Raw genomic sequence first — 19,068 nt, 5'->3', positions numbered from 1 at the left:
TTACCATCTACTACTACCCCACCATCTACTTCCTACCCATACTATCTCCTACTACCCTTCATCTACTACTACCCTTACCATCTGCTACTACCCATACCCATCTACTACCCTTACCATCTACTACTACCCATCTGCATACCATCTTCACTACCCATATATCTATTACTACCATCTACTACTACTCCATCTGCTACTACCCATACCATCTCTTTACTACCCATACCATCCTACTACTACCCACATACCATCTGCTTCTACCCATACTATCTACTACTGCCACCTGTCTACTACTACCCCGCCTGCATCTACTACTACCCATGCCATCTACTACTACCCATACCATCTACTACTATCCATACCATCTACTACTACCCATACCATCTACTACTACCCATACCATCTACTACTACCCATACCATCTACTTCTACCCATACCATCTACTACTACCCATACCATTTATTTTTTACGTGTCCTCCAGCCTCCCCCAATAGCCACACCTTCGCCACCATTTATTTACCTTAATATTAAATATCCTAATACATAAGAAGCTATCCTATCTGTGTTAAATTAGTTGAGCCGCAGATCTATGCGGCATTCAGTGACTGTAGCCTCATAGTCAATATCTACCCATACCATCTACTACTACCTATCCCATCTACTACTACCCATACCATCTACTTCTACCCATACCATCTACTACTACCCATACCATCTACTACTACCCATACCATCTACTACTACCCATGCCATCTACTACTACCTATCCCTTCTACTACTACCCATACTATCTACTACTACCCATGCCATCTACTACTACCTATACCATCTACTACTACCCATGCCATCTACTACTACCTATACCATCTACGCCTCCATCGTCTCCTTATAGCCATACCTTCGCCGCCATTTTATTACCTTAAAATTAAATATCCTAATACATATGTAGCTATCCTATCTGTGTTAAATTAGTTGAGCCGCAGAATCTATGCGGCATTCAGTGACTGTAGCCTCATAGTCAATATCTGCAGCAGTTGTCGGCTTTGGTGCCGATGCTCTCGTTCCCCTGAGGCAGAGCAAAGCCGACCTAAGGAGAGAGAAGGACAGTCAAGATCTCATCCAGGCTGTAACATAACTTCTGGGCTGCTGCTTCTGTTCTGGTAGCACCTCCGCGTGTCTGGCATAGAAGCATCTTGCACTTGGTCCCATCCCACCAGAGGTTGTGACCATTAGAAGAGTGAAGCTGCCTTGATTAACTTTCTGAATTCTCTCCCCTATGCCCTTATCTTGTCGTTCTCGTTCTCGTTCTCGTGTGCAGCATCGAGAGCTAAGTTACGGTGACATGCGGCCATGGAATAAAAAATCCTGATGTCGAAGAAGGCTCGCTGTCCCCGCGTCCAGAATTCTCGAACACTGACGTCACCACGGGCTTGGTTAGATGTGTTTGAAGTCCTATGTTGGAAATTCTCACCGTCCAATGAAAGGTATCATCTACCACTACCCATACCATCTAACCTAACCTAACCTATCCACCTACTTGCCTTAAAAAGGAAGAATAAACCTTGTACAGTATAGAATATAAATCATTAACTGTTTATACTGACTTTATTCATCATAACACCAAATCTTCATACATGGATAGAATACTGTATAATGATTAATAAGATATTTAAACCATTAATAACCTTTTATCTCACCTCACAGTCCCCAGTAAACCTACTTAACTTAGACATATACACAAAATAATGCACCATGATCATGGCAGACACACAAGCCTGTGTTAACTTCTCTAATAAATAAAATAAGCAGTAGCTGAACATTTTTGTGTGACGAAGTCCATTAATTTCTCAGTAAGGCGTGAGCAGTGTTTTAATATCAGTGTCATCGACCAAACATGGTTATGGCGGGAGACATGATCAATACTGAAGCTAGAACGGGCAGTCGTCCGGGTTGATACAGGTCATAGTCTGTGGGTCCAGGACGTTACCGTTCTGGCAGGTCAATATCCCTGCCTCCTTGCCGATTTGCGATGCGTTGCATGTGAAGTAGTGTGGGTTACAACTTGTTGTACACTTCGGGAAAAAGCCAGTTTGTTTACATATCAGTGTTTCTACACAGCCGGTGCCATAACACTCTTCATTACAGGGGGCGCCTACCCAACACTTTTGTTGCTCCACATCAAAATTACCTTCATCACAGATTGAGTGTATCATTCCAGCAGTGACGCAAAGGTAGAACTTTGTACAGTTGAATTTATCAGGTATAAACTTATTATTAGTTGTGTCTTTGGCAGTGCAATGTGGATGACATGTACAACAATTACTTTCATTTGTCTGACAAACGTTACCGTCGAAATATGGAGTGCTATCGCCACATGCTTTCATTTCTCCGTCTTTGCTGCCACTACATTCTATATATAAATTACAGGCTGCTGGGGATGCGCGTTTGCCGTCCTTTACGGTCGTGCAGTCAAAGCCGCATTTCTCACAAAGTGGTGTAGGTTGATAGTTTGGGTCATGAGGATCCATGCAGTCGCAAGTAACAACATCGAAGTCAAGACCGGTGTCGCAGGCAATTGACTCCTCATACCACGTTGCTGTACTCTTACACAAATAGAATCTATGTTGGTCTAAAGGGTCGGCTGTCAGGTGATGTGTCTTGTAATGGCTGCAGTCAATTTTACAGTAGGGTAGGGAGGTCTCCCCGCTCACCGACACCACCTGTCAGAAAGAACATTGTTTTATAGATATTTTTCATATAATTAATGTACACAACACTTATTAGTTGAATCCAAGCTGCCTAAATATATAATAGCTCGACTTTCTCCAGCACCTTATTGTTGAGCTGTACAGTAAATGCCTGAACCTGCACAACACTTAACTCTGGTCTACTATATTTTCACTCCTACTCTTTAGTTACTTAATATATATTATCTCTTCTATTCCTGCTTGTAACACTAACATGTTTTATTTTGTCTAACAAAAACTACAAAGAATTACATACTGTATAAAATATTGAAAAATATTCATGGTTTTTGACATGACAGTGACCTCGATATATAAGGAATGAAAGAGTGAGACGCAATACGCGCGTTAAGAGAATCAGCTGTAAATAAAAATGTAAATCAATTGTAAAATCGACAAATATATTCATCAAATAACATATTGACCAGTAAGTATGGAATTAGTCGCCAGCCCGTGTGTGTGTGTGTGTGTGTGTAGATGTGTGTGCGTGCGTGTGTGTGTGTGTGTCTTCATTACTCATGCCAGTACCAATTTAGCCGGCGGGGGTGACATCCAGTACCGGATGAAGGGTCTTTTCAACATAAGACGGCTCCAGGCAGGAGCACATGTGTCTTTTTACTTTTATCCTCTTCACCACAAATCGGCTCGTTAACCGCTTGGGCGATCGGTCACGTCTCTGTTACGCACTGTTGGCAAGAACTGGGCATGCACCGGCTCCTGAATGTACCTGAACCTGCTCCAGTGTTGGTCAAGTCTGATCGTCAAAGAGCTCACACTCGGTGCCGTCACAACACTTTCTGGCAGATTGTTCCAAGAGTTTACAACTTTCACTCCTAAAAAGTTTACCCCTACAGTTTTCTCGACCCGAGGCTTCTTCAATCTTGAGCTGTGACCCCTTGTGGGGCGAGCGTCCGCCAGCTCCAGGTAAGGACACTCGACTCAGTAGTGCCCCTTGAGATGCTCATACACCTCAATTAGGTCCCCCCCTTGCCCGTCTGTAGCATAAGCTAGGCAAGTTCAGGCGCTCCAATCTTTCAGGGTAGTTGAGGTGCCGAAGTACAGGCACCAGTCTGGTGGCCCTCGTTTGAACAGTTTCAACCAACTGACAGTGCCGTAGGCATATCTCGGGGACCAGACGGGGTGACCTTACTCCAGATGGGGAAGCACTTCACGAGGGACGGACTGTCTAGATATCTGAAAGACCTTCTTGTAAGACCTAATAATTTATTTGCCTGGTTTACCTTCTTCTCGCAATGGCCCGAGAATTTCAGCTCATTGTCAACATACACACCTAGGTCCTTCTACAATCAGTCTCAAACAGTGCAGTTTCTTCATCCCGTTGGGACATATCATACGCTTCCTTACCGTTGGTACGCCCCAGGTGCATCCTCTAACACTTCGTGACATTGAACCTCAGCAGCCATTTCATCGACCATTGTTGGAGATCAAAGAGATCCTTCTGCAGTTCTTCACAGTTCACTTGGTTCTTGATTTCCCGAAATAACTTGGTGTCATCGGCAAACATTTGTACGGAGGAGTGTACAACGTCAGGCATGTCATTTATGAAACAAACACGGCAACTTCCATTACTGAACTTCAGTATGCACACGTCCTCACCCTTGTCGCTCACTGAACGCGACCTACAGGAGACCCTGAACACCTACGCAGATGCGTTTGCATACTTAGGCCTTGAGGTGAATGTACGTAAGACTTAGATTCTCTTTCAGCCTGCCCCTGCGCCTACCACACCTCCATCAGCTTAACGGTACTACCTCTCTCTAATGTTACCCACTTTCGGAATTTCGGTTCCCACCTGTCCACCACTCCAGATATCAATGAAGAGATTCAACATCGGATCAGATGTGATCTCAAGCCTTTGGCAGACTCCATACCCGTGTCTTCAGCTGTAGGGAGCTGAAATTATCTACGATGTTGCACGTATATCGAGCAGTGGTCCTCTCCACCCTGCTATAGAGCAGCGAAACATGGCTCACATACAGGAGGCACCGCAAGGCACTTGAAAACTTTCACCAACGTATCCACAAGAGAACAAATGCCAGTATTCTCGCTGACACCAACTGTAGGAGTATCGAGGTTACCATTTATCCATGAACAACTACGTTGGACTGGCCATGTTACCCGCATGGACGACAGTAGACTGCCAAAGCAGCTACTTTACAGTTACCTAACGAATAGTTAACGTAATGCTGGCGGGCAACTGAAAAGGAATAAGGATAGTCTTAAGACAAACCTGAAAAAGTACCAAACCCACCCCCCCCAACCGGGGAGACGATTACTCCACACCGTAATGCTTGAAGGATCACCACACAAGAAGGTATCAATACTTTCGTGTTCGCCCGACTGCATACCGAGGCAGACAAGCGTCAACGTCGGAAAAACGCTGCCGCAGCCCCTCCCGCACTAGATGTAACCCCCAACACGTGCAACATCTGTGGACGATCCTGCCGGTCCCGTATCATCCTTTCTAGTCATCTCAAAGCTCACCAACAAAGGTGACATCCTTAATAACTGATCATTGTCTCATAGCTGGATGATCGTCATACGTGATTCCAAGTGACAGCAAAGTAGTAGTAGTAGTGTGTGTGTGTAATAATAAAATAATAATAATTAACGGTTTATTGAAAGAGCTTGGCAGCCAGAAGTGTGTGTGTGTGTGTTGTGTGAGTGCGTGTGTGTGCGTGTGTGTGGTGTAATGGCCAGCATGCTCGTCTCGCAAGCGAGCGGACCTGAGTTCGATCTTCGGGCAGAGTGAAACAACGGGCAATTTCTTTACGCCACTTGCCTCTGTCTACCCAGCAGTAATTGAGAACCTTACATGAGGTGGTCAGCATACCTTACATGAGTGGTCAGTAGACTGGCAAAATGAATTTTAATACTGATAAATGCAAGGTCTACAGATAGGAAGACGAATAAAACGTTAAGTATAAACTAGGTAATACGGAAATAGAAAACCTCAGTTTGTGAAAAAGATCTAGGTGTATTTGTTAGCAACGACTTGAAACCCAGAAAACACGTATTAGCGTTCGCATCAAGGCAAACAGGACTTGGGTTCATATTCAGGTCTGTGAGTAACAGAACTGCTGACGTTATCTTGAACTTTAATGGCATTAGTGGGCCAATGGATTATGCGGTTCAGTTCTGGTGTCTTATTATAGAATGACATAGATTCTTTGGAGAGAGTACAAAGAAGAATGACAAAAATGATCCATAATATTAGAAACCTTCCATATGAAGAAAGACTGAAAAGCTTAGGCTTACATTCATTAGAGAGGCGAAGAGTTAGGGGAGATATGATAGAGGTGTACAAGTGGGTAAGTGGGATTAACAAGGGTAAAATGGAAGATGTTCTGAAGCTCAGTAATAACGAAATAACTAGAACAAATGGCTTTAAATTAGATAAATTCCGATTCAGAAAGGATATAGGCAAGCACTGGTTTGGTAATAGAGTTGTGGATATGTGGAATAGGCTACCGAGTGCTATAGTAGGATCGGGGACGCTAGGAGCTTCAAGACGAAGTTGGATAGGCACATGGAAGTGCTGGGATGGGTGTGAAAGGGATCTGCCCTGTATGGGCCAGTCGGCCTCCTGCAGTCCCACTTTCTTATGTTCTTATGTTCTTATGTAATCCATTTGCGGATCCTATTCCGGGGTAATGGTTAGCCAGTGCAGTTGACGAGTTGTCCGGTCTTCTCGGACTATTCCTTGACACTGGGTCATGCAACTCGTTAACTTAGGGTGTGGTTGTTTGTGTTGGTGACAGCTTATACACCTTTAACAAATCCACGCCTAGGTAGCCATATAGGGCCGGCCATCCTCGTTACACGAGGGACACCCATTATTATTATTTATTATGTGTGTGTGTGTGTGTGTGTATGTGTGTGAGTCTGTGTGTGTGGGTGTGTGTGTACTGTACATGAGAGAGTTTTTCTGTATTATGTAATAAGTGAGAGAGGTCAGCGTGAGGAAATTTCATCTAGAACATAAGAACATAAGAATGGAGGAAACTGCAGTGGCCCTATTGGCCCATACTGGGTAGTCCCATTTACACCCAACCCCTATTGCTCATTATATCCATCCAACCTATGTTTGAAGCTATCCAGCATATTCGAGTTAGTGATGATATTTGGTAACTTGTTCCACTCGTCCGCTACTCTATTTCCAAACCAATGTTTACCTATTTCGCGTCTAAATCCAAATTTGTCTAATTTAAAACCATTGTTACGAGTTCGCTCCTGGTTGGATAGTTTGAGTACCTTTGTAATGTCCCCTTTGTTTAGCCCTGACTTCCATTTATACACCTCGATCCTATCGCCCCTCACTCTACGTCTCTTTCGGGAGTGCAATTTAAGATGCTTTAACCTGTCTCTGTACTCAAGGTTCCTAATGCCCGGGATTAGTCTGATCATTTTCCTCTGAATTCGTTCCAAGGATTCTATATCCATTCTGTAATCTCATTTTAATGTCATGTGTTGTTAACAATAAACCAAGATAACTACGTTAACAACTACGGCAGGTGAAGCGCCTCAACAACAACAACAACAATGTCTGTTTCAACTACCACCATTCAATTTAAAATAATTATTTCTCACTTCCTGTCCACTCAAATTTAAACTTTGTGGAACTACAAAAATTCTTGCAACACTAACAACAGTATATACAGTAAAGCGTAGGTTCAACATGAAGAATTATTTGGAATGTAAATGTGGCGACACTGGGAGAAGGGGGGTGATGGGGGTAAGGGGGTGGAGGTGAGGATGGGGAGGTGAGGATGGGGAGGTGAGGGGGCGGATGTGAGCGGCGGGAACAGGGGACGGGGGTGGCATCCGACCCTCAGTAAATAAAGAAAGCTTGCAGTTGTGACGAAGTGTAAACATCACCTTGGCGGACGTAATCCTTTTTGATTTTCTAGTTTTCTCCACCTGTGCCTCACCTGATTGTCGAGACAACATTTATGTGCGAGTCATTAATAATAAAGTTTCTTCAGTTCTTTAGTTCCTCAAACAGTTTATGACAGAGACTTTACTCAATAAATCAAAAACATTATTATAACCGATGGTCTCTCAACATGAGGTAATGCCGATTATCTTTGTCTTGGAATACATAATTTAACTATATAATTATGTCACTTCTACACCCTGTCTCTTTTATCAGTTGGTATAAATGTACACGTATAAGTACTGTGGATTTACCAGGGCGAGGACCCCAAGGAGGAGTTGGATGCTGGCCATATGAAAGTGAAACGTGACCAGGTGAAGGTAGCCAGGTGAAGATAACCAGTTGAAGATAACCAGGTGAGGATAACCAGGTGAAGGTAACCTGGTGAGGGTGACCAGGTGAAGGTAACCAGTTGAAGGTAACCAGGTGAAGGTAAACAGGTGAAGGTAACCAGGTGAGCGAGCGACCCTCACTCAGAATCAATATGTAGGAGGTGAGGACCTTTTACTTATATAGATGTCCGAGAGGACTTATATCAGTGTGACATCTGCCACGCTTCTCACACCTTCCTTCAAGCTTCTTATATGTCTACCTAGTATCATATTTAACCCTCTGTTGTAAGGCTCAAGGTGGGTGGATGACCTCCTACCCTGAATATCGTCCTCCACAAAGTACATTTATTACGCATCAACCCACGACGAGAACCTCGAGTCACTTGTCACATGGTTTGACAAACTATTATCATTAACATAATTATCATTCATTATTTATCATCATTATCATACAATGTCTCTTATTGGGGACCACTATAAATTTATTACTCAGCAAGACGCTCTTTTCTCCATACCTCTCCATTATTCTTCTGCTCTTCTTTTTCAGTCTCAAGAATAACTTAATTTTTATGAAAGGATAGATTAGGTTAGGTTGGGCTGCTCTTCCCGTTCCTGTTGCATTGAGGTAAAGATAAGTGGTTGCCAAGGTGAAGCAGTTGTTTACCATTCTTCCAGGTGGCCGCCAAAGTTTGTTATTGGACGTACTCTATATACCTGCGGAAGTGCCGGATTTAGACCTGTGGAGGCCCATGGGCAGCCTCTTTGTGGAGGCCCCCCTCATTATTACTACCCAAGAGGGTGGGGTGGCGAGTGAAGCGAGCCTAAACATCTGGGAGTTCCGGGGGGCGCTGTAAGCCCCCCCGGGAAAATTTTCAACAAGCACACATGATAATTCTCTCTCTCATTTTACATCTGCAAGACATGTTTATGTCTACTCGTGGGAAGTTCACGAATCATGGGCGATGCAAGTCTCTTTAAACGACAGACACATGACAACTGATGTGCAGATACCACACGACCCAACCTCCTCCGACAGACTCAACAAACACAGCGCCCTGATGGCATTCGTAATGGAAGTGATAATGAAAAAAATATTTTATTTGTTTTTTTAATCTCAATTTCGTTATTCCATGTAGTTCATTTTTAATCAATATGTGTTTGTGGAATTCTAAATATATTATTAGCAACACAAACAATAGCATTCATTAAAAATATACAGTTCATAGGAAAACCATGAATTCATGAATTTCAAGGAGTAGCTAGCCTAATTTCTATCACGCTTCTTGCTGAACATAGTTTTACGTAATGGAATAGATAAACATGAATTTTAAAGAATGAAAATAAAAATAATCCAAATGAATAAACAAATAAATAAAATATTGTAATATGTAGAAGCTCATGGCATCAAAGGTGACATCCTTAAATGGATTAGGGCGTGGTTACAGGACAGGAAACAGCGAGTGAGCATTAACGGCACTAAGTCCCATTGGAGCAACGTCACAAGTGGAGTTCCCCAAGGCTCAGTACTTGGACCATTATTGTTTATTATATACATAAACGACATAGATATAGGCATAGACAGCAACATACGTAAATTTGCTGATGACACTAAAATAGGACGTGTTATCAAATCTGACGAGGACTCGGCAAAACTACAGGAAGATCTAAACAAATTTTTCGAGTGGTCTGAAAAATGGCAGATGAAATTCAACGTCGGCAAATGTAAAGTACTCAGTATAGGAGATGTAAACAGGGAAACCAGATACCAGATGATCAACGATGCCATAGAGAAATCCGACTGCGAGAGAGATTTAGGAGTGATGATAAGTAGGAACCTTAAGCCAAGTAAACAGTGTGTTTTTGCTCATAACAAGGCTAATAAAGTACTTGGGTTCATACAAAGGAGTGTTAGTTACAAGACTAGCGAGGTCATCCTAAAACTGTATCTTGCTCTTGTGAGACCACACCTGGATTACGCAGTTCAGTTCTGGTCACCGTATTACAGAATGGATATAGAATCCTTGGAAAGAATTCAGAGGAGAATGACAAGACTAATCCCGGGCATTTGGAACCTTGAGTATAGAGACAGGTTAGCATCTTAATTTGCACTCCCTTGAGAGACGTAGAGCGAGGGCGACCTGATAGAGGTGTGTATAAGTGGAAGGCAGGGCTAAACAAAGGGACATTACAAAGGTACTCAAATTATCCAACCAGGAGCGAACTCACAACAATGGTTTTAAATTAGACAAATTTAGATTTAGGCGTGAAATAGGTAAACACTGGTTTGGAAACAGAGTAGTGGATGAATGGAACAAGTTACCAAATATCATCATTAACTCGAATACGCTGAATTGCTTCAAACATAGGTTGGATGCTCATATGAGCAATAGGGGTTGGGTGTAAACGGGACTGCCCAGTATGGGCCAATAGGCCCGCTGCAGTTTCCTCCATTCTTATGTTCTTATGTTCTTATGTGGAGGCCCCCAGATTGTGGAAGCCCCTGGGCAACTGCCCACTTTGCTCAGTCCTGAATCCGGCCCTGACCTGCGGTCCACTGTGTGTTAGTTGTCGGATTCCTCCTGACGACGCCATTTGTTGTGCCTTGTGTGCTAACACCTGGATCTTCTTCCTCCTGCGAGGGCGTGGCTGCTGTCATGATTACTACAGTCAATGTGTCAAATCTGAAACTCTGTAACATACGCTTTATAATATTCCGTTTCGAGTTGTTTGTGTTGTGTTTCGGTTAGGTTAAGTTATTCAGCTGTGAACTGCAAAAAAATAATAATTAAACTTCACATTAAACCGAAGCTGATCTAAACTATCCTAACCACAACATGAGCAAGACGAAACAAGATTTTCACGGGTATGTTACAGAGTTCCAGATTTGACACATTGACTGTAACATGTATACTGTAATATTCTGTATATACAGCTAAAAGGCATACATCTTATTAGACGTTAAATGAAGTGGTCCTCTAGTACGTGAGAGCTACCATGTTGGTCACTATTTCCAAGGGACTTCACTGATACAGCTGACCTTGTGAGTACCTGAAGCTTATTGGTCAGTGAGGAGGTTGGCGATAAGTGTCCACGTGAGTCGGGGCGTAATTATGATTGGTAGACTTTCTGGAAACTTCTCCTTGTAACTAGACCATTACTTCTGCTTCTCAGGAAGATGAGACTTATAACAAACCCCACAAACAGTGATGCAATACAATTTTATGGTGAAGTGATAAAGTTTTCTTGAGACAATGTACAGTACAGTACAGTACAGTTCAGTACAGTACAGTACAGTACATACATCAGTTGAGAGGTTATGTAAGACGTTAAGCTCGACAGTGGATGACACGATACTTGACTGTTTTCACTCTCCTCACTGGAGCTCCGTGGACTGTCTTCACTCTCCTCACTGGGGCTCCGTGGACTGTCTTCACTCTCCTCACTGGGGCTCCGTGGACTGTCTTCACTCTCCTCACTGGGGCTCCGTGGACTGTCTTCACTCTCCTCACTGGGGCTCCGTGGACTGTCTTCACTCTCCTCACTGGGGCTCCGTGGACTGTCTTCACCTCCTCACTGGGGCTCCGTGGACTGTCTTCACTCTCCTCACTGGGGCTCCGTGGACTGTCTTCACTCTCCTCACTGGGGCTCCGTGGACTGTCTTCACTCTCCTCACTGGGGCTCCGTGGACTGTCTTCACTCTCCTCACTGGGGCTCCGTGGACTGTCTTCACTCTCCTCACTGGGGCTCCGTGGACTGTCTTCACTCTCCTCACTGGGGCTCCGTGGACTGGAAATTCTCCAGGATCAAACCAGCGACCCTTAGAACTGGAGGCGACTGTTGTATCCACTTGGCCGCTCTACCATTTGTGTACACACACACACACACACACCACAGAAGCACTTCGCCCCCTGCAGCAGGTTGATTTACTGACCACTTTAAAAAGTTAACGAAGACTCGACAAGTGTTGACGGTATGATGCAACGTCTGTCTGGCCAAGCTAGCGAGGGGAGGCAAGTCACAAGCGTCGACAGCTGATCACTCCACCAAGGTTTCCCAGAACTCGGAACCCACCAAACCCCAGCCCTTGTTTGTGTCGAGGGAAGGCTTCTGGCAAGCCTTGCGAGGTTCATCAACGACTGTCTGTATAGGGCCTATAACCCTGGACAACACCAAGCCTGTCGTTCCTTACCGGTTAGATACGTTCCTTTAATATAGTAACTCAGGGTTTTAATTCAATATCTCAATTTAAGTGCTTAAAAAACTACCTACGTACATACATACTTTTTTTTTTTACAGGATTAGCCCACCCGGGAACAGGTCACTGGCCCACATCGGGGCCTTGGGGCGAAAATGTAATAATAATAACAGTAAAAATAATAATTAGTTCATAGTAAATAAAATTTATAATAATAAATAAAAAATAAAAATTAAATAACAATAATAACAACAAAACTATTACTACTACTACTAATAATAATAATAATATAATAATAATAATAATAATAATAATAATAATAATAATAATAATAATAATAATAATAATAATAATAATAATAACGAACCATAAAGAAATACGAAAATGAAAAATCAATAGTGAGAAACGATATATATACATGTTGTGTTGTAAAAGTAAGAGAAACAATTGAGACCCTGCAATTGTGTGTAAATGAGGCAGAAAGTCAGATCAGCAGTCTGGGACTTCGTCACAATTTTCGTGATGCCATATGGCAGCAGGGTCTACCATTAGACAACACATTATGCTTCCAATATCTTCCCAGGCGGTAGTACCTCCTTGTTTGGTAGCTGCCTACTACCTACTACATACAGACATACACAGGGTTGGCCGATTATTGTAACACACTCTACATTATATATAAAAATTATAGCAGTACCTAAAAAGAAAAGAAGAGAATTGGCGATCTTTTCAATTACTTTTTTTTTTGAGACGAAGTTGCTGCGGAATTTCCACTAAGGCTGTGGCAACACCCTAAGTCATATTACATGATAACTGTGTAGGTATGTGAACTTTAACAGCTGATGATAAATGTGTGTGTGTGTGTTTGCATGTGTGTGTGTATATATATATATATATATATATATATATATATATATATATATATATATATATATATATATATATATATATATATATATATATATATATATATATATATATATATATTATATATATGTGTGTGTGTGTGTCAGATGGCGTGTGCTTCCCTAAGTTATAACATTTACATTTACACCCAATAAAAAAATACTTATAATGGCTGCATCTCCAGTTGGAAGAATATATCACAATATGCAAAATAATGGTCCAATACACTCACCACACGAGGCAGGATACCAGTAAGATTTTACTCCAGGTAAGGAGGTGAAATGTCTCGATAGAATCCTTCTCATCTAAACATACGAGTATATACACAGAGTACATGTAAACAAAAAATTATATACACAGAGTACATGTAAAAAAAATGTATATACTCAGCACATATAAACAAAAACGTATACAGGTATACAAAGTACATGTGAACAAAAACATATGCACACAGAGTACATGTGAGCAAAAACATTATACACAGAATACATATAAACAAAAACACATATACACAGAGTACATGTAAACAACTTCACATATATGTTAGGGGAAAATGAATGGGTTTGAGTTTCTCTTGCGTCTTGTGTGGCAGCTTATACTTTGTTTATAACTTGATATGAGTAATCTCTCTCTCTCTCTCTAACTCTCTCCCTGTGTACTATACACCATTCATGCTGTTATTATTCTCATGTCACTCATTTTTTTCATTTCTTGGTACACTTTACGTATAAGACCATGATGTCTTGGGTTACAAGCACGCACTTTTGTACTATTATGACGCAAGTTCCCGGTACAGGGAGTAACTTAGGTCGAGGGTTCTCAAAGATACAGGTATTTCTGTATCACAACAAACGAGATTAATTTCCAACAAGAATGACCGTGATATCATTGGGAACATTCGGGGAAGATGATCGTCAACGTGTTTTCTTTATCGCGTATTATAAGGTACAAGGTTCTGGGAAACAGCCGTCAGTAGTGCTAGTGCGTGAGTACGTACTCTTACGTCAAGGATAAGATAGATAGCGTACGTGCGGGTGTATATTTAAATGAGCGATGTAACTGCCCGCACCATCACACACTCATACCGTCACTAGTTCCCGACGAGGGAATAGCTTTTTACTTCACTCATCAACATCAACAAGATGATCCTGTGTTGGATTTTGGCTCTCATGATGGTAAGGACGGGTAGTTGATACAGCTCCATGGCCATGGACCTAGTGCTGGTGTAGCCAGATGGCCACACCCTTAGTCATGGCCCAGGTGGTGGTATGTACTGTATATGGCCAAGAAGCCACACCTATGTCCATGGCCCTAGCGCTGGTAAGTCTAGGTGGCCAAAAATCATGGACTTATTCCTCTCACCTTGGAGAGGGCAGCCAGTAGCAGAATGTAATCAGTGACACCACAATTTAACACATACACACATTTGTACATAAACAATAAATGAATATAATAATAATAATATGTATGTGTGTGTGTGTGTGTGTGTGCACAAGGTGGTGTAATGTGTCTAGCGTGGCAAGCAGCACTACTTGCTTCCTTTCACTTTCAGCTACCGCCACTGGCTAGCCATTAGGGTGGACGGGGAAGAAACTTTGTGTAAGTCTTCCCCTGCCAGTACACAGTCTCTTCACCATCAAGAATCCTGCTGTGCCTCCTCGTGGCAACACACGGTAACTGGGTACCTCTTGGCCCCAGCCTAGACCACCAAGGGATCTAGGAGCACCAGTGGGCCCCAGAGGTACGGCGCATGGGCCCACCGGCTTGTGGACACGCCCTGGCGCCTACCAACCACTGCCCCGCTGCCTTGCAGATTAATCTTGGCAGGTATAAGGCAAAAAATTTGGGGTGAAGCCCTTCGTCAGACAGACATGCTTACAGAGCTCCAGTAAGATCCCAACGACGGAATAGGCAGAAGAGGCGACCAACACGGGAACCCAACGACAACACCGGCGGATGAAAGCAATGCAAGATGGACAGGCTACTAAGGAGAAACCCAACAAACTCGGCTATCGGCAGTCCACTGAAACTTTCTCTGTCCCCAGTCGTTGCACCACTGGATCAGGAAGAGGGAGAGCCAAGATATTTGGTTGCAGCCTGCGCTCCTGCCTCACCACATAAATCAACTCACGCACAACCATCATCCAACTCTTAGCTGGATGATCGTCATACTCGATTCCGAGTGCCAGCAATGTAATAGTAGTACGGTAGTGTGTGTGTGTGTGTGTGTTTTGGTTTGATTTATAATATTTTGTTGCCAATCAATTTCTATGATAAATGTTTTTTCTATATGTTAGAGAAATTCAAATTTCAAGTTTTTCTCTTTTCCTCTTCACAGGTTCCATTTGTGTGTGCAGAACCACAAGGGTATTGTAAACCCGACTGCACTCAACCACCCCCAAGTTTACAAGTGGTGAACCCTTACAACTGTCACCAGTACTATTTATGTGGTCCTGATCAAACACCTTTGGGCCCTCTCAATTGCTCCGAGGGTGAGATTTTTAGTAATATTGACAATAAATGTATTCCTGGTAGTAGATGCGACAACCTTTGCTCTGGACAATGTAGATACACCTGTGGTGACCCTGATGGACCTGACGAAATGGGTGACCGCTACGACTCTTCAGTTTTCTATACATGTGACGATAATAGAAAACGTCACCCACAACATTGTCCCACCAAACAATTCTTTGATGGATTAAAATGTCAAAAAGACGAAGCTAAGGGTTGTGCCTGTAAACCATTCTGTTCGGTGGATGATGTGGGTAAGTTTGTTATAGACCCAACAGATTGCACGAATTATTATTTCTGCGTGCAAGAAGGCACCCCAGATAGTCGATTCACGTGTGCAGATGGCACTAATTTTGACATTATGAGTGGCGAGTGCCTGGCCACAGCTCCCTGCTTCAAGCTCTGTATCAACGCCGTGCAGCCTAACGGATGCATTGATAGATATACATGTTTGTCTACTGGCAACCATCCCAAGTGCGTCCAGAGATGTGACCACCACTTTTACCAATGTCACTCTAGTGACTTAGGTCACATCATCCAAGAAACAAAATGTCTGGACAGCGCACTCTACTACCATCCAGACAACAGTCAGTGTGTGAAGAGGGAGGACTGCCCTTATCCCGACCCAGGAGTGTAATAGTCCTTGTGGAATGTAATGTACTGTATGTGATTTTGTCTCCACCATAACCAGTCCACCGCTTAAGTCTTACACTCCTGTTCTACCTTCTACTCTGATGCTTAATATCTTTCAACACACCACCAGTGAAGTGTGTTCCTTTTTCTGCTTTCGTTACTGTCTAAATTTCTTAAAAATTTATTAAATGTTTTTCACGACAATCAGAACAAATTATTTCATAAATAATTATACTTGATAATAGCGATGCTGCGAAAATCATTTATTCATTTTGTAAGCAACTAATGCACTTTGCTGTTTGACTTCCGTATTTGTTTGACTCCCGTGATTGTTTGACTCCTTTAATTATTTGATTCTCTTAATTGTTTGACTCCCGTAATTGTTTATTTGATATTTGTGGGAGTGGTGTCAATTTGTGTTTATTTTTGTTTGTTATTCCTCGGAAAACCATGGTACTTGACTTTCCTCTTATAAGATCCTGATTAGGCTGGCAAGGGATTTCTATTCCAAAGCCCCAAGCCCTTACAGACGTGACCGATCGCCCAAGCGGCTAACGAGCCGATCAGTGGTGAAGAGGATAAAAGTACAGTAAAAGTAGGACAGACTGGGAAAGCATTACAACTCCGAATTAAACAGCAAAAGTACAATATCAGAAAAGCATCTGAAAGCAGTGCGCTGTTCGTTCATGTTAGGAACAATAATCAGCCCATGAATTGGGAAAACATCTTAGAAGTGTGCAAATCATCATGTGTCACAGAAAGACTTCTGGTTGAAGCTAGATTGATTAGGGAATTGAATTCACAAAACCTTAGTGATGGTCAGTACAAATCTGATAATATGTTACACAAATTTATTTGTCAGTGGCCCAAGGTTAAAAATGCTTTTAAAGCATTGGAGTTAGATGTAGGATAGATGATTAGTGGATCCCATAATTTTGACCTGACTTGACTAGTCAAGTCGCCCTTTCTCTTAAGCTCCTTTGCGTGTGTGGTGGTGTTGGTGTGCGGATTAGTGGATGTCATGTTTATGACCTGACCTCATATTTAGTAAGGTCAACCCTGTGCACTTAAGCCTCGCTCTGTCCATGTAATTCAGTTGCCTCTGAAGATGTTTTGAATAAAGACTAAAGCTATGGTGCTCCATTGTTTCCCTTTTCCCTGTGTGATTTTATCAATATACACACACACACATATATATATGCTGATAACCACAAGGAAAGAAGAAAACACGAAGTTCCCAAGCGCTTTCGTGTAATTCACATCTTCAGGGGTGAGTACAGACTAGAGAGAGTAATAAAAATCAAGGTGTATATATACAGAGATTGATTTTTTTGCTGCCCTGCTCAGCCCGGATTGATGTGAAACACCTGATCCTTAAGGTGTCACCCCAGAAATATCGATTATGAGGACTGATCGAGGTTTGTTGAGTTACGCAACACCCGAACTTCACCGACGCTCCCCAGCCCAGGTTCTATACGGACATCATCTCAGGTCTTGGTTCCACCCACCCAAAGTCTTTTCTCAAGAATGGCAGGCCAGAGACTGAAGAATGTGACCGCCGTGCAGCAGAACGAGCCGCAGATGTCGCTGCTCGGTACGATTGTCATGCCCGCCCTTCCCAGGTTGAGTATCGGCCAGCAGATCAGGATTCAAGATCCGTATCTCACCGCTGGGACAATTGATGGTTTTGATTTTTATTTTGTTGTTTGCAGCTTATATTTTATTGTGCACCTACACTATCCTGTGAGCGGTAGCGCAAAGGATTACACAGTAGGGTTTACAAGGGTCATAACAATTAACCCCGTTGTCAGGATATTATGGCACTGGAAAGTTACACAGTATTTCATTTACATTATTTGTTTAGTTCTAAACATAAGGTAACTTATTCACAATGGTGAGAACAGGCGGTGAGGCAGTATGTCTGGCCTCACACTTTGTTATTCACATTTACGGGAGGTATTCACATTGCTTTTTGGTTCTGTACATGAGAATTGATATAGTTACTAAGTAAAAAAGTGGATACAATCTTAATATGTCGGCTATCTTGCCATAGAGATGAAGTGTTGTGCCATTTCTACACACAGTGTGCTTGGACCTGTCCCTAAAGTTGTTCTTCTTCACACAGTCGAGGATTTAGAATATATGTGGGCTATGTATGGCGCCAACACTTTTACATTTACTTTTGTTTACATCTGCTTGAGAACATACTGCCAAAGGTACTTATATCCTAACCTTAATCTAGCGGTTACAACATCTTGTAATCGAGTGATCTTGTTACTTGCTCCATATACATGTTTCACTTGATACATCTCATCATGGTAACCTATGGATCGACTAGTGCCTGTTTGCACTTGTCTACTTGCGTCAAACTCATCAATAAGTTCTTTCCTAATTACAGTTTTAAGGGTTCTTTTGACAGACCCAAATTGTATTCAACGGTGTCTTTTGTTAGACGCGAGTTTGGGAGGGCATCAACTCTGTCAGGTTTTATGAGGCCTATGTGAGAGGGGATCCACTAACAGTTTGACCCTGACACCCTGGTCAACAAGGCACGCATATTTGTGTCTGGCTTCAGAGACAAGAGCGTGACAACCTGAGTCGAGGGGTACCAAGGGCAAGTAGTAGGATAGAGACAGTGATGATGAGACTGTCGCAATAGTGGTTTCAATTGAATTTAATAGCTGGATATGGCAACTAATCAGTTTGTAGGTGGATGCCCAGTTGTTAATTCTAACTCCTTTTCTCAATTATATTACCGTCAGGTTGAGTCACAACAATAGCACTTCCAGCCT

At 42.5% G+C, this 19,068-nt stretch overlaps 2 protein-coding genes across 2 annotated transcripts; one reads left to right on the top strand and one right to left on the bottom strand.

Annotated features, from left to right (window-relative positions):
* Window positions 1-1,584: 1,584 nt before the first annotated feature.
* LOC121864987 lies at window positions 1,585-8,191 on the bottom strand. The gene is made up of 2 exons (XM_042364245.1): window positions 7,954-8,191; window positions 1,585-2,718 (listed from the first exon to the last, which is right to left on the bottom strand). Exons 1-2 carry the CDS (start codon window positions 7,990-7,992, stop codon window positions 1,927-1,929), a joined length of 831 nt encoding a protein of 276 aa, XP_042220179.1. The 5' UTR covers window positions 7,993-8,191; the 3' UTR covers window positions 1,585-1,926.
* Window positions 8,192-14,189: 5,998 nt separating this feature from the next.
* Window positions 14,190-16,663, top strand: LOC121864981. Its single transcript, XM_042364231.1, has 2 exons — window positions 14,190-14,307; window positions 15,471-16,663. The coding sequence occupies exons 1-2, from the start codon at window positions 14,275-14,277 to the stop codon at window positions 16,278-16,280; spliced, it is 843 nt and encodes a 280-aa protein (XP_042220165.1). The 5' UTR covers window positions 14,190-14,274; the 3' UTR covers window positions 16,281-16,663.
* The last annotated feature ends 2,405 nt before the right edge of the window (window positions 16,664-19,068 follow it).

This window comes from Homarus americanus, unplaced genomic scaffold (assembly GCF_018991925.1).
Source record: "Homarus americanus isolate GMGI-L3 unplaced genomic scaffold, GMGI_Hamer_2.0 scaffold59578, whole genome shotgun sequence".
NCBI lineage: Eukaryota > Metazoa > Arthropoda > Malacostraca > Decapoda > Nephropidae > Homarus > Homarus americanus.
The sequence above is the reverse complement of the archived record's forward strand: the minus strand, read 5'-3'. Positions and strand labels throughout refer to the sequence as shown.

Excerpts from the sequence above, each read along its gene's own strand:
- LOC121864987 (XM_042364245.1), bottom strand. The coding sequence starts at position 7,992 with ATGGCCAGCATCCAACTCCTCCTTGGGGTCCTCGCCCTG. Across the intron at positions 2,719-7,953 it reads TCCTTGGGGTCCTCGCCCTG|GTGGTGTCGGTGAGCGGGGA; the intron begins GTAAATCCACAG and ends TCTTTCTGACAG.
- LOC121864981 (XM_042364231.1), top strand. The coding sequence starts at position 14,275 with ATGATCCTGTGTTGGATTTTGGCTCTCATGATG. Across the intron at positions 14,308-15,470 it reads GGATTTTGGCTCTCATGATG|GTTCCATTTGTGTGTGCAGA; the intron begins GTAAGGACGGGT and ends TCCTCTTCACAG.